Source organism: Dermacentor albipictus, chromosome 3 (assembly GCF_038994185.2).
Source record: "Dermacentor albipictus isolate Rhodes 1998 colony chromosome 3, USDA_Dalb.pri_finalv2, whole genome shotgun sequence".
NCBI classification, from domain to species: Eukaryota; Metazoa; Arthropoda; class Arachnida; order Ixodida; family Ixodidae; genus Dermacentor; species Dermacentor albipictus.
Window position 1 is genome coordinate 81,997,522 of NC_091823.1, and position 15,602 is coordinate 82,013,123.

General features: G+C 41.9%; 1 protein-coding gene across 3 annotated transcripts in view; it reads left to right on the plus strand.

The window, feature by feature from the left end:
* Ak3 (Adenylate kinase 3) overlaps positions 1 to 15,137 on the plus strand; it is a 29,861-nt gene extending 14,724 nt beyond the window's left edge. For all 3 annotated transcript variants that reach the window (XM_070535689.1, XM_065428141.2, XM_070535688.1), the window contains exon 5: positions 237 to 15,137. In XM_070535689.1, the coding sequence (XP_070391790.1) occupies positions 237 to 410 (174 nt within the window). In that variant the 3' untranslated portion in view covers positions 411 to 15,137. The remainder of the gene's footprint in view (positions 1 to 236) is intronic.
* The last annotated feature ends 465 nt before the right edge of the window (positions 15,138 to 15,602 follow it).

Sequence of the window (15,602 nt, forward strand, 5' to 3'; positions counted from 1 at the left end):
AAAGTTTAGAGGGTTTGGACCTTCAGTATGGCAAGTCGAAGATGTCATAACAGCTACCGTTGGCACTCGCACTGTATCCACAAGTGGCATCAGTATGGTTCAATTGGTCAGTTGAGTTTGGTGACTTTCATAGCCTCCATGAGCTACTCTGCTCAAAATGAACAGTGTCCGACACATGCGACTAGCATGACAGTGTGTGCTGAGTAACGTTGGTCACTATCTGCACCGGTCTACAGGTGCGGGCCCGTCTGGTGGCCTATCGAGCCCAGACTGAGCCCCTGCTAGCCTACTACGACAAGAAGGGCCTCCTGCACGAGTTCCATGGTACGAAGTCCAAGGAGATCTGGCCACATGTCTACAAGTACCTCAGCAGCGTTCGCAAGCCTGTCCGTGCACTGAGCATAGACTGAAGGAGTGCGTCGCATGCAGTCGGTGGTGGCAAGTCATATCACATTGTTGACTGGTTGCTCCTTCGAAGAGGCCTTGGTGTCAAAACAGTGGACAGGCTTACGGCATGCATGCATTCCAAAATGTCATTCCTCATTGAAGAAGCCTTCTGAGGCGAGCCTTAAAACGCCGTAAATTAGCATCTGGCTAAAGGTCAGTGAAAACCATGTTTCGTTTGGACTGCTAATGCGCTCGACTATGCTTAAGAAATGTTTTGATAAGCGAAATTGTTTCAGAAGCCTAAGAGTTGGGCACTTCTGCATACTTTCCATAAATTGAGGCACACTGGCTAAGCCAGTGTGAGCAGTATTTCAAAAGGACTTGTGCACTTCCCGTGAGCACAATTTTTATTTCTCATAATTCTCTAGAGTCTCGAGTATTGACACAATGGCAATTGTTTCAACGAAGTGAACTAGATGTTATGCCACACAAAAATGAGCATTTTGGCGAATACAGCCTCAGTATACAGTCAACGTCTGATTTTTCGGACTCCCTAGGGGCCGCGAAAACGCCAGAAAAATCGGGCAGTCCGAAAAAATGAATCTATACATTTTACCGCCCCCCATGGCTCAAATTGCCACAGACATGTCCGAGATAGCTCTGAAGGTGTGCGAGTACACTTACTAGGCCTATCGGTGCTCTTACTGCGACAGGAGACGGCGGGTGCACGCGTGCATAATTAAGGAATACATAGCGTGTTCCGTGACAATTGCCCCTTCTCATTCTTAGGATGCTTCACCGTATAACGCGGCTGTATTGAGGTGAAGCTGACTTTTCGGAACCCGATTATCAGTGCGTCTTGCTTTTCGAGGTTCGAAGCCATTGGCGAAGATTACAAAGGCGGAGTCTGCATCATTGCTGACACTGCTGATTTCTTTCAACGAAAAGCACAGCACTGAACAGCAAGAAACTTGGTAGCGAACGTCGAAGCAGGTAGGCCTAGCGTTGCCACCACCGCGGTGGCTATGGCTGCCAGCGGATCTGCACGCGAGAGTGCAAGTTCGCAGCGGTGACATAATAAATATGGCGGCTGCGGTGGTTTCGATTAATGCCGTTTCGGACCTGCAGTCATGGCAACAAGTCTGGAAAGTCAGATGCCTAGGGGTTTTAGCATCCGAAATTTCAGACATTCTTATACATTGACTCAGTGGGGTATGTGGTGGCGGTGGTGCGAAGGCGTCCGAATTATTGGACATGTCCGAAAAATCGGGCTTCCTCAAAATCGGTCGTTGACTCTAGTTTCGTTTTGAGCTGACATTCTCGTATCATGAAGATATACGAAAAGAACATTTTATTAAAGGAAGGCTGCTATAATTGTGAAATGTGGCAGTGGACAGTGAAGCCCATCTTGGATTCATAGAACTATTAACATGATGGCTCTTCTCGGGTGAACATCCTTGATCATATCACTTGCCCACTTAATTTTTGACACATTTCTGGTCTTCCATAGTTTGCAAGTGCAGTGTTTTGGTGATCTTATGTTTAGAAGCCCCTCAATTATAATCTTTTTTTTTCATGACTGATTCTTGTGGCTAAGCTAGTCTCAAGTTCCTGATACTTTTTTAATATCTTCACTGATTCTTGTGAACTGACATTCGGTACAGCTGTTGGTATGTCATAATTGTTGCTGCTTTAAGTGAAATACTACAAAGCTTTCCTGTTTGCTCTTCAGTTACATCTGTAATGCGTGTGTGTGTTTCCAAAGCAGTTCCTTTGTGACCTTAGCATGTGGCTTCGAAGTGTAGTTAAAGTTGCCGAAAAATGCCCCTCCCCCCCCCCCCCCTTCCGAAAAGAAGATTAATGAATAGTTATACAGTGGATCGACACCGTGCTCCTTAACGATCATGGCTAAGATGTGTTCATGCTTATTACTTTTTTTTCACATTTGCATTTCATTTCATAGTAGTATAGTGCTAGAACATAGGGGTGTGCACTTGGCACCTGGACTGTGGAGCTATGTTTCTACAAAAGATTTATAAATGCTTTCAGGGTATTTGTTCCGACAGTTTTGAGCTCAGATTGACGTAGCTCAAGTCTAAATATAATGATTGGTTGTAAGCTGTATACGAGGCCAATAAACTTGAGTCAGTGTTGTAATTAGGGCTTGCTAGTGGTAGTGTGTCAGTAGCAGAAAAGGAAAGTGCTTAATGTTGCCCTGTTTTTAACCCCTTAACTGACGTGACAAGAAACTGCACGTATATGCAAGTGTGCAAAAACTGCAGAAATTTCACAATGAGTTAACTTGCTATCAGCATCAGAGAATACTAGTTGTGATGGCACGATACTTTGTCACCGGCAGTTGAGGGGTACCCCTCAATGATAAATTTTGAAAAACATTGGTAAAAGTGCATAACTTTTTTTTTGCCCCTCCTGCATATTTTACATAATCTTTTTCTAAAAAAATGTGATACCAGTAATGCCTATTGCATTTTTACTGGTCTTGTTAGAAAAACACACCCACACAAAACTAGAAAAAGTAATCGGTCATCAGCAGTAAGGCGTTCAAGGTTTCTTTGTCCACATTTCAGGCTTTATTGATTGGTTTTAGAGATACAAACCTCAATTACTTTCTCATCATGCCTCACTTTTCTGTCACTAAAAAGGATTGAAATCACAAATCTATTGCAAGTTCAGAACTCTGTATTGCATATTTATCCTTAAGCCTTCAGCATGTTGCATGTGTTAATCACTGCCTCTTCCTTTTCAAGCTGTTCACTTCCAAGTGTGAGCAATGCATGTAATTTTCATTGCTGTTGTCGTAACTACAGAATGCTTAATGTGGATAGGGAGCTTGCATGCTAAATGTGTTTATGTGCTTTATACAGTGTAATCTTATGCGTCCTGTTGTGTTTGACAGTGTATCTTTAGTCATTTTCAAGTGGCATACTTACTGTAGGTACACAATGAGTACAGTGAAAGAGTACGGAGTACAACTGAAATGTGCAGAGAGACAATGTAAAAAAAAAAAGCGTTTTTCGACTCGTAGGGGCAGAGGAGTGATTCAACGCCTTCGAACGTCAGGCACAGAGTAGTTTTTATCAGTGTTTTATAAGCTGTTTGACAGCATTGTACACCATCTGGAGCTATGTCCAGGGGTGTGTGCTTCCACTGTGCTGTTACATAGTTTCATACTAGTTAAGACCACACAGTTTACACTGCAGTTTTTATATGCAATGTTATAATGAGAATTTCATAATTGTGTAGTTTAAGGGTTCACTTTACAGTTTAGAGATCTGTATGTGGTAGTGTTAGGAGCGTGTGGAATTTAGGCACATGCTGTCATAAGCTCTGGAGTTCAGGCTTTATGTAATATTGTATGAATACATCTGTATCGTTGGCTTGTTTCAGTAATGTGACTGTAAGTTGCAGGGGTCAGAAAAATTAATTGAAACTTTGTTAGTTAAGCTGAGCACATTGTAATGAGGTATTGACTGTGTGGAATCTATTTTTGATGCATTTACGTACATCTGTTCCGCACTGCAGATTGCCCATATTGCCAGCGTGATTGAATCATATGTTGTGAATGCGCAGTAGCAGAAGTAAAACTTGCATCAATATTGCTTATAGCTGAACCTTGAAACAGCAAAACTAAAAGTAATTGAGTAAGGATTATGTACTATATCAGAGCATTTTTTTGTCTACTTGTAACATTTACTGACTATCACAAATTTTTGCATTTGTACTCTTGTTTTAATACATGGATAGGGCCTTTCTTTTTTGATTAGAATTGAAAACTTGGAAGTAAGCAATTTATGGGAATCTAACATCAGCTGTAGGGTGGAATGCAGTCAAGTTATTGTTATCATATTTGCAGGAATAAAATGTTAAAGGAGAGGATATTCTCTGCTCTGAGAAAGTGGAGGGAAACAATTTTTTTTGTGTGATTTTAATATGAATCAACAATTTTTAATGAAACTATAGCCTTAGATTCCAAATTTAACATTTTATTGTGGCAGTGGGATGCATGACCTGCCACTGAGCGATCAGCTCAATCCACCTAAATTTTCTTGCAATTCTTTGAAGGTTGCTGCTTCTGCTGGGCCAGTGAGGTTAGAGAACTGGTTTGTGCACTGTATCATGAAGCTGCCTCACGTAGTTGTACTTCAGTTAGTTTGCTTATAGGATCTTGTATTTTTACAGAAGTTTGTGGTAGCACATTTGTACTCTGTTGTTTTAACTCCACACAAAAGCAAAAGGCTGCCTTTTTCCTTCTGTGTTGTGTCAGAATAATGAGTCAATGTGAAATTAGTACAGAAAGGATGTAAAGGAAAGCTTTTCTCCCATTGTAGGGGCAGTTGTCCAACACCTTTTTACTGGATACACCCTGTGTTGCTAACTGTATGCTTTGCAGCCATTCATCAGGCTGTATAAAGTTGCAGGCACCTAGCTAGCAGAATGTCAAGCTAGTAGGAAATGTGTTTATGTCGAAAATTTGCCCAGGAGCTTCCCAGAAACAGTTGTAAAGAAGTTGTTGTCCTTATGAATACAAGTCGGCTTGTGAAAATGTTGACTGCAGGTTAAGGCTTCCCTTGTTATGGTCATAGTTGATCACTTCAGGTGGAAGCTCTGTGTTTGATTTCACATGCTAAAAAAAATATAGTGATTATCAAGAAGATCTTCACTGAGGTGACAAATTTAGTAAACCACACTGTACTATGATATGCAGGACAACCAGAAAAAGGGCCTAGAGTGCAGCTGGTGTGAGATAGGTGTTGCACCAGCCACCAGCACACAAGTCACTTTGTGTTGTGCATGCAACTCATGCGTTTCTTATTTGCTCAGCAAAGTCAGCAAATGGCTTATTACTGCTAGAAGGAACTTGCGGTGAATCTCATTGGTTGTTTTAGCACAGGTTTACTGCAGGTATTATACTTGTCATTTAAAGTCAAATCACTGTGGCCCATTCTCTCAGAATCTGACTGACCCTTACAGTCACTGATCCTCAGTTTTGGTTGAAAATTTAAGTGAGCGTTGTGCAAGTTCCATGCCTTGGATGGATGAGCTTGTGTAGTTGAGGGTTGATGTAACTTAGCAATGTCATAAAACTTCCTGGAAAACCATGATGTCTGCTTCTCTTGGTGCCAAGGACCTTCTTTTGGTGGTGGAAGTAATTAAAATGGTGGATGAATCAACCAAGTTGTAGCATTGGCAATAATGTAATGACGGTGATGACTTGGTAGCCATATGAAACACTATGGATTATGGCAAGCCTTTATTAAAGAAAAGAAAGACTATAACAAATAAAATGAGTGGAAATTAGAGGTTGTTTCAGCAACTGGCTGCATATCGCAACATCTGCAGTTGCCATGTGATTTATTTAATGGCAGGCACGAATTTGTGAAATTAAAGCATTTCACGTACACAATTGAACTGCTGTAAAGATAAAATTAAATCGTGTTTCTTCCATTCATTCATCTAAGACAGAAAATTTGGCAGAGCGCATCTCACGATGAATGTCGATGTCAGTGCGATTATCACTGAAAATACGTAGCGACAGACCGCATTGCCACCTCCAAAGCGTGTCGTGTATCAGGTGTCTATGCAGCCTTGCTCCTCTCTTGCACTTGCTCTCTGCTGTGGCATCCAGCAGCACTGCCACAAAGTCCACGCGTGGTGCTTGGGTGAATAAATATTTGGACAAGGTTTCCTGAATATACCTGACGCGAGTCTTATTGTGCCCAACACTGGAGAAATTTTAAAGGATTTTTTTTTTGTCATTGGAGAACGGCACATACACAGCGGTACATAAATCCAGTGACCCAAGTTGGTTTCAGAGAGGTTCATTGAAAAGTGGCGCATACCTAGTGACATAAGCTGACGTGAAAGGCTATCATTGAAGGACAACATGACCAGTTGTACATGCCCAGTTGCACATACCAAGGGACTCAATTTGGGGTGAAAGAGGTTCATTGAAGAGTTGCACATACCCCGTGTCGTGCAACTCTTTGTGCAAGTCGAATCAGAGAATGGTGTCAAGATAGACACCAAAGCAGATGAGAGGGTTGTCCCCAAGCCCATGTTCTAAGAGATGTTTCAGAACCACCTTCCCTTAATATTAACACAATGCTGTCTCTATGCTCTGGACGGGCAACCACTGAAGATATTCAGCATATCCCAAATCAACTTTTTCATGAAATGGTTGTCAAAGCCTCGAGAATGTTTACGTCCTGCCAACATTACACACAGGTCTTCTTGGCAAACCAACGATCAACTGCCCTGGCTTGTTCCCCCACTTGGGTTTACTGGCTGGTACGCTCAATATCGAGCACAACTTCCTCGACCTGTTCCAGGGCCTTGGAAAGCTTCAGAGCGAGTATGATTTAAAGTTCTGGCCGGATGCAACACCCCTTTGCTCTGGCATTGCTTCACTGTGTGCCGCTGCCTCTCTTTGACAAGACAAAGATGGAGCTACAGCGCATGGAGAACATCGGCATTGTTACACCAGTCGCAAAGCCAACTTCGTGGTGTGTGCCGATGGTTGTCATATGAAAGTCCTCTAGAGCACTCTAGATATGTGCCTACGTACTTCACTTAACTCAACAAATCTGTCCTTTGAGAGGGGTACCCCATCCCAGCAGTAGAACACATGCTAGGCATGCTACGAAATGCATCCAAGTTTTCTAAGGTCGACGCGAACTTAGGGTTCTGACAAATCCTTCTCAGAGAACGAAGCAAAATCCTGACTACCTTCACCACACCATTTGGTAGGTGTTCTGCTTCTATAGGCCACCGTTCAGAATCAGCCCAGCACCAGAACACTTTCAAAGATGTATGGCCAACACCTTATAAGGCCTTCGTGGAGTGGTCTGCCATATGGACATCCTATATGGGGCTCCACCCGACAACAGCATGAACAAAGGAGTTGAGCTGCTATCGAATACGACAGAAAAGCAGGGGTCACACTCAACAAAGCAAGTGAAGTTTGGAGTGACCAAAATAGTGTTTTTAGGTCACATGTTTGAAAACAACAAGGTAAACCTTAATGAAAGCAAGCTAGAAGCAGTCAAGTTGATGCCCAGACCCACTTCAAAGACAAGGCTACAGCACCTTACAGGTATTGCCAACTACTTGGTTCGGTTTGTCTTTGCACATAGCTAAACTTCTGCACCCTCTAACAAGTATTTTGTCGAAGAAGCAAGGTTTTGCACTGCAAGGAGAAGCCTTTGCCAACTAGAAAAGGATCTGCCTATCAAGTCCTGTTTTGGCACTGTACTTGCCAGACAAGGAGACACGTCTTACAGCAGATGCCTCCTCCTATGGATTGGGTGCTGTGCTACTGCAGAAACAGCTGAATGGCAACTTGTCAGTGGTCAGCTATGCTTCCACGTTGCTCACCGTGACAGAGTGCCACTACGGCCAGATAGAAAAAGGAGGCCTCGCTCTCATCTGGGCTTCCAAAAGTTTTCGTGACTACCTGCTCCGGAGACCTTTTCAACTAGAGATGGACCTCAAACCTCTCATCTCTATCTTTGAATCCAAGTCAGTTGGAGAGTTGACTCCATTGACTCCAGTGAATGCACATGTGACTGGTGCACTACAGCTACGACATGTCTACGTGCCGGGCAAATACCGCATTGTAGCCGATGCTCTTCAAAAGTCACCTTTGAAAGACGTGACATCATCCGACTTGGCCCAGAGAGATCGAAGGCTACATTATGCACGTGGTCTCAGCAATACCTGTCTCAAGTTTTTTACTGGAGCAGCTGAAACAAGAACAGGAGTCTGACACCATTTGTTCTCAACTACGCAGACTCGCTACCTCTGGTTGGCTATCACATTGATACCTCAATCCCATACTCAGAGTACTAGCCTCACGAAGACAGCATTGCAGATGATAGTGGCACCTTGATGTTTAGTTCGCATACCATATCACTGATCAAATTGCAAAGCCTAATCCTTCATCTGCTGCATGAAGGACACTTTGGTGTTGACTAGTGCAGAGAAAGAGCAAATGACTCAGTCTGGTGGTGAACGATTGATGCCGACCTAGACATGCACATCAGAGCTTGTCGTATGATCCTACAAAGTAGAAGGAACATAAAGATTCCTCTGCTTTCCACAGAGTTTGTGCAGTTTCCTGCATGGCCCCGGCAGAGAGTTGCAATGGACCTGTTCTGCCTTGATGTATACTGGTGGCTCATCATCATAGACTATCATGCGAGATATGTTGAGATGGCTCGACTTGGAACTCTCATAGCAGCAGTGGTGGTTGCCCACTGCACATCGGTCTTCTTGAGGCATGGGATACCAGAAGTTGTGGTCACCGATAATGGGCCACAATTCTTGAATGCTCCGAGGTCCATTTATTCAATCTTTTCCTGGCCATGAGGCTTGGCCTTCCGGTCCCGACGTGGGAGCGGCTCGCATAGTGGTTAATTATCACTATCACTACTTGCAGGACCAAATAAAGTTTTCCTTCCTTCCTTCCTTCCTTTCTGCAACTATAACTTTGAGCATGTGACATAGAGCCCCAAGTACTCGCAAAGCAGCGGTTAGGCAGAAGCTGCTGTAAACACACTTGACCAATCTCTGAAGAAAACAGGAGACCCCTGCCTCATTTTGCTTGCCTACCATTCAAGTCTGCTCAAGCATGGTTACTCTCCAGCAGAGCTTCTGGTGAGCAGAAGATTGTGCACATCGCTTCCAGTAGTCGCCGAGACACTTCTTCCCCGGCTCCCTAATTACAACAAGTTGCGGATGTTTAAAGAAGAGTACTATCGGAAGCAAATGGTGCACTCTGGTGGTCGCCACGAGGCGTGCACCACACCAGACTTACAGGACCATGTGGAAGTCTGGATCATTGACTTAGGGAAGCCAGCCACCGTTTATCACTTGGCAACAGAACCTAGGCTGTAGGCTGTAGACCCTAGGCTGTAGCAGGTGGCACAATCGTAAGACGCAAGAGGAATTATCTTGTCCCATTGTCCTGAAGACCTTGGAGGAGAGGGCAAAGAGGAAACTCCTGTGTCCCAAATTGATTCGTCGCAAGCTGCATGCATCGATCTGACGCGCTACCACACAAAAGGCAGCAGAGGTGTTGTACTGCCGAAAAGACAGTAGTATGACTGTCGACTCTTTCCGAAAAAAAATAAAAAATAAAAAAATATGTGCGCCGTAGATCGCCTACTTTGATGGCAGAGTCACCAACTCTCGGAAGTTGAAGTGAATAAAGCTGATACGCCATGGGCCTTGTGCCCATGCTGCATTCTGTCCAACAGCACATACTCAGTGGTCCAAGTTGAGTTAAAGAGATCCATTGAAAAGCATCACGTGCCCAATGTAATGTACAGAGTGACCCAGGTTGGTTTGGTGGCTGGTTTCAAACCGAGTTCCTGTGCACAACAGCCAGATAATTTACCCATTAGACCATGGGCTATGCGGCGACCCAAGTTGGCAGGAAATTGGTTAGAAACCCAGCCTGACAGATAGATAGGCAGACAGTCCCCTAAATGTGCATGAAGTTCCTAAAGAATGATAATCGCATTAAAATGAATTCTGTGACAAAAACTACAAGGTGCTATGTAGCAGCTTAAGGTCTTCTTGATGGTCCTGTTTAGAAAAATTGCGGAGTGAGATTTCTGGGATGAAGAAAATATGGTCATGGTTAATGAATCTTAGCTGTAATTAAGATAAAGTTTGACTTAGACTGCTGTTCAGCATATGTTTCTCTTCTTATTTGTTTATGAATATGTATTTTCTGTAATAGGACTCGCCTTTAACACTTGTATTGTGATCTGTCAGAAATTAGGAGTCCTTACAGTATTGTTCACAGGTTCATGTCACTGTCTACATTATGGGTAGTTTGTGCATGTTTTTAGCATCTTTTGCTTGTCTGTCCCATGTTGGCATATTATCGTACATATTACTTACCTGACATCGAAATATGATGGTGCTGATCAGTAGCACAGTTGTCACTATATTGCTGAAAGCCATGCCTCTGCCATATTTTACACCCAAAGCAATAGATATAACCACTATCTCCCTCCCATTTAGAACTGCATTTAAGCACTTAGCCTCTAACATTGGTGTTAATTGTCTGTGGTTGTCCGTGATGCTGTGGAACAAATTTCATCCTAAACAGGAAACAACATTGAGCCCTGCAGTTGCATAGTGTTTTGTGTGCGAAGCGGTCTTTTACTTTTGATTGACTTTTCTGTCAGCCAAGAATTGCATGCAGCTAAACTACGCGAGGCCATCAGTGGGTTCTAAGTGGTGTGAGAACATTGGTGGTAATCAGCACGGTTCTGGGATATGATACAGTAATAACTACTTACGACCACGGGATGTAACCCAGCTGCTACCACATTCACTTCGCTGTTCTTTCTTGGCTATTTGTTCTTTCAAAGTGTATGAATAGATGAGCAATTCTCTGTAATGTCTTAATTTATTAATTAAATTGCTGAGACCTGTTCTTTCCTGTCACCAATTCTGCACGTGAAGTCTCCTTAGCCTGCTATGCTCCTAAAAAAGTTTCTAGTAATTTGTAACAACATATGACATGCACCTGAGTAAATCTGTGTTTGGCAGTGGAGAGGCCCAGAGTTCATATATAATAGTATATAAAGTAGCAGTAATGGGAGGTGTACGCTTATCACACTTAATGCTTTATTAAAAAAAGTTCTTCCTTGTATGCCAGTCATTACAAACCTGCTTTTGTGTATCGTATCTCTTGAACTTGGAGCTTCACAGCTTGTCTGATGGAATGTTCTGAGTGGATTTCCTAATTTCATTACCTGGAAAATATCTCTATGAGGTTTGAACCCGTCCTCCATGAAACTCATTGAAAGCCTGGTGCTCCCTCCTGTGTCAATGTGCTGAATGCCTGATGAGTTTGTTCAGCACAAGTAAACTGTGACCAAGTTCTTTCATGCAGAATTCCCTGTTCAGCTTACTTGAGACAGCGTCCTCGAAATGTGTGCATAGGCAACTGCTTTGTGCTGTCACACTTTCCATGGAAATTAATGATGGTGTACTAGCTCCATGACTACGCCCAAAAGAATTATCACAACACAAATGCACTGAAAATTTTACATACCTACCTACTTTTACCATTTTTATTGTAAAATGCCCATGTTTTAGATCTTGTTTGCAATTATCGTATTCACACTAATAATGCAGCCATTCTTTATTTACAGCTACTAGTCTATGGCAAAACTTAGTTCTGAAAGGATACAAATACAGGGCACTCAGCGATTTTTGATAGCCATATTTTTCAAATCCCTCGGATTATATCCCCTCGATCCCTCTACATAAAGCTACAGAAACAATGCATAACTGCAACCAAGATTTCTGACACTGTTATGTGAATATTTAATGAATACATTTCATAAACATGTGTGGTGCTGACCATTTTTGCTGAGACTGTAAAGCAGAGTGCATGTTCACAGCATCCCTGCAGAACAATGCTTTCGAATCTTTAAATGGGCCCTGAAACAATTTTCTAACAAATTATAGAGTGGCCTCACTATTAAAGGGCGTCTCACAAATCTCGCACCAGACATTTTTTTCGTGTCCTCCAACTATAAGTGGAGTAACCACATCAATACCTGGCATTCTCTCTCTTTTCGTCTTCACTAGCGAGCCAGAAGCTATACTGTGAGGGCAAAGCCAGGGGCTTTGCCCGTTGAAAGGGCTTATCACCAGAAAGGCAAAAGGGCTCATCAGAAAGGCGAAAGGGCTCGTCATCGCACTTCGTGGCGGCCACAGTAGGCTATGCTACGCAGCATGACGCTTCCTTCTTGGAGGCCACGCGCAGCAGCTGCCGCTACACACAGTGCAAAGATGAAATTATTTTTCCATCATTTCGAGATTGTAGACATCATATTTTTCATTAATTTAATTTAAAATTAGCAATTATATATTATTAAAAATGTTCTCGTGATCACGAAATAAGCCAACAGCATTGGCAGGCCAACTGCTTTCAATGACGACATTGTGAATGCAAGAGAAAGTGACTCTTCACCACTTTTGAAATGAGATTGTAAATTCCCTGCTGCATGCAGTGCAGTAATATTTGGGTCACATGTTCACAGGAGCCTCGTTGACAAACTGGCAACAATTTTTTATGCTCAAAAAGTGTTTCAGGGCCCCTCAACATCTCGAGTAATCAAATAATTTTATTATTCTGCACCAAATTTTAGTAATATTTAGGTGTGGCTCTATAGTACTGTCAAATTCTAAGAGTGACAGGGCTGTTTTTGGCGTGTTTTCATGATAGTGTGACTCGTGCAGGCAGTGTAGGGCCTTTTGTTCAACCTGGCTAAAGCCTTGTCAAAGTTTTTCTTGATTTACCTGTTTTTGGGCATTGACACAACTGAGTCATGCATAAGATGAACTATGCTTAGCTGCTTCAGCTGCTTTTACTTCACATGCTAAATAGTTAGCTGCCGGCTGTAAGTTTCATTTCTTAATGGAATTTAACATAAATTGATTTCATAACATCCATCACACAGTTGCATAGCACATTAGTGCCTGTCTTATTGCAATTCTTGCCCGTTACCAGCTCACTTATTAGCCTCCTCTTATGAGGCTGTTATTGACCCTCTTTTTCATTATGTCAATGGTGTTGACTTGTGAAGGTTTATGTATCACCTGAATTGGGCTTGGCGACAATTTTGTTCTCCCATTTGTAATTCTTTTATAGTGTCTGCTGATAATCTTGATGTTCCTTGTATTGCATACTGGATGATGAAATTCCCCCGCATTGGTTTGTGTGTACTGGAGAATAGGATGCACTCACAAATACATTGGTGTGTGTACTCATAACCAACTGAGTTTTGAAGGACTTTCACTTACCACATAGAGTCTTCCCCCCCATTGAGACTAATATTCTTTGTAGTAATCCTGGAATATTGTTTTGCATACGGTGCTCTTACAGTGATAAGAATAAGAAAGCAACCATTATTTATGCAGAAGTTGCACAGATAAATGAGTAGGTGGCATGGAAGATGCGAATGCAAGGATGATGGGACAGTGCATTTTTGTGTCTTCTTTTTCACTATGTGTCTCCCATTGGTTTATATTTGTGTGATTGCCTGTGAATTCTCAACTCCACTAAACAATATCATGACAAATTGCAGCTCAGACAAAAAAAAAAATGTTTAAAGACTCTTCTGGTGTGCCATACTACCTAAGTCATTCTGAAATGTATGCTAGATTATTTTTTTCTCATAAATTGCATAATGTTCACTTTAAATAAGGCAGCTCCATGATTTTTATGGGTGCTTTATTGCAATGGAGAATGCAGCACTTACAAAAGAAGTGTACATAAAAAGCATATTGAGCGCATGTTGGTTATTACAGGCTGTCTACGTATCCTTGAGTTCAACATTATAAGTACTAAGTGGCACAACAGTTGTCACTTGTCACTATGTCCACTATATATCTCTGCTTAAACTGAACACTCCTTTAGATGGCAGCATACTTGACAAGTTCGACCGATTTAGATTGCAGATATGCATAATACTGTTTTTGATGTTGTGAGCAAAGCCTGAATGCTTCATCTGATGTGAATGCATATTTTAATACTTCTGAGCTATCAGAACTGAACTACAGCATCCGATGTAAGCACTGAAGCCATACAATATTTTTATACCGAGATGCTGTACTCTGATAAAGGATATTTTGCTGAAGTATTATTTTGTTTTACTTCATTATATTTTTACACTGACCTGCTACTGTATTGTAGTGGAGTTGTTGCATTTTGTTAACTGTTTGAGTTTGAGTCAAAAGGTGAAGACCTTGTCACTGGGCCGGCTGTTGTAGTGGTGTATTTTGCAGGAGACTGAATGTTTTTTTAGAAGTTGTTGCTATTATACTACTTGTTATGTTTTTTCACGCTGTGTGTAGGCATGTATTTCAATACTGTGGTCATGTTGTGGCCATTCTTAAAGGGACACTAAAGAGAAACACTAAATATGATTAATAAAGCAATGAAGGGGGCTAGTTGGTGGACGTTCATGATTATACTTCGCTTAGTGTTACACTTGACAATTTAAGTATAGGACAGGACGCGGGCAAGGACAGGACGCGGGTGTACATCCGCGTCCTGTCCTTCACTTAAATTGTCAGTGTAACACTAAGCGCAGTATAATCATGAACTAAATATGATTACACTGATAAAAGCAATCTTTCAAAACTTCGTATCGTTAATTTCACATTAATATATAGTTTATTAAAAGATAAAATGAAGGTCAAAGTTCTATTTTGTAATTTCACAATGAAACTCCAGTGCCAGTGTATGTCAGTGTTACATCATAGATTTGAGAGCATTGTTTTTTATACTAGAGCCGCCATGGCTTAAATAAAGTTCTTGAGTATTGTTAGGTTCACTCTTTTAGAGTGCAATGCAGTCCATCACTACCGATAAAGAAAAATGAACTTGGCCCAAGTCGATGACATCGAAATCTATGAAATCATGGCGAGCCAGTGCGGAAACTTCTAGGTGGTGTCGCCAGCTTTATCTCTCCTTTCTGTTACAGCTAGAACTGCGGTAACAGTGGTTACCTTTTTGTTACTGCTAGAACCGGGGTAACAGTGGTTATATTTTATATTTGTACTGTAAAAGGGTAATTCACTAATACAGCTCGAATAATTCTTTTTTTTTTCTTTAGTGTCCCTTTAATATGTATTCACTGGTTTGGGTTTTCAGAAATATTTTGTATTTTGCTGAATAAATGGTTAACACTGTAGGCTACGGTGACTGGTGCTTGCTATAGTTTTTATTTTAGTTGCGTCATAGCAAATGAATTCTTTTCTCCTTACCCCTGAAGTGCTAAAAACAAAAATAGGTTGCAAGCTCTTGTTTTGCACTGTTTGAATACTGCGTGTGGCACAGTATTGGTCGTGGCGTACCCGCCACGCCAGGTTAGTCGCTGGGTTGTTATGCTTGCTGCAGATCACGAGGTAGCGGGTTCAGTCCTTGGCTGTGGTGAGTGCATCTCAGTGGGAGCTGAATGCGAAAAGTGCTTTTTGTGTGCTACTTTCGGTGGTTGTTAGCACAGTGTGGGCAGTCAGCTTATCTGGAGCCCTTTCCTACAACAGCTTTCATAACAGCAGTGCTGCCTCGAAATGTTAAAGTGTTTATACTGTTGAAGCAATCTCGGCAAAGCTGCAGGGTTAATAATTGTTGAATTTTCTTATTAGCAGTCTTTAAG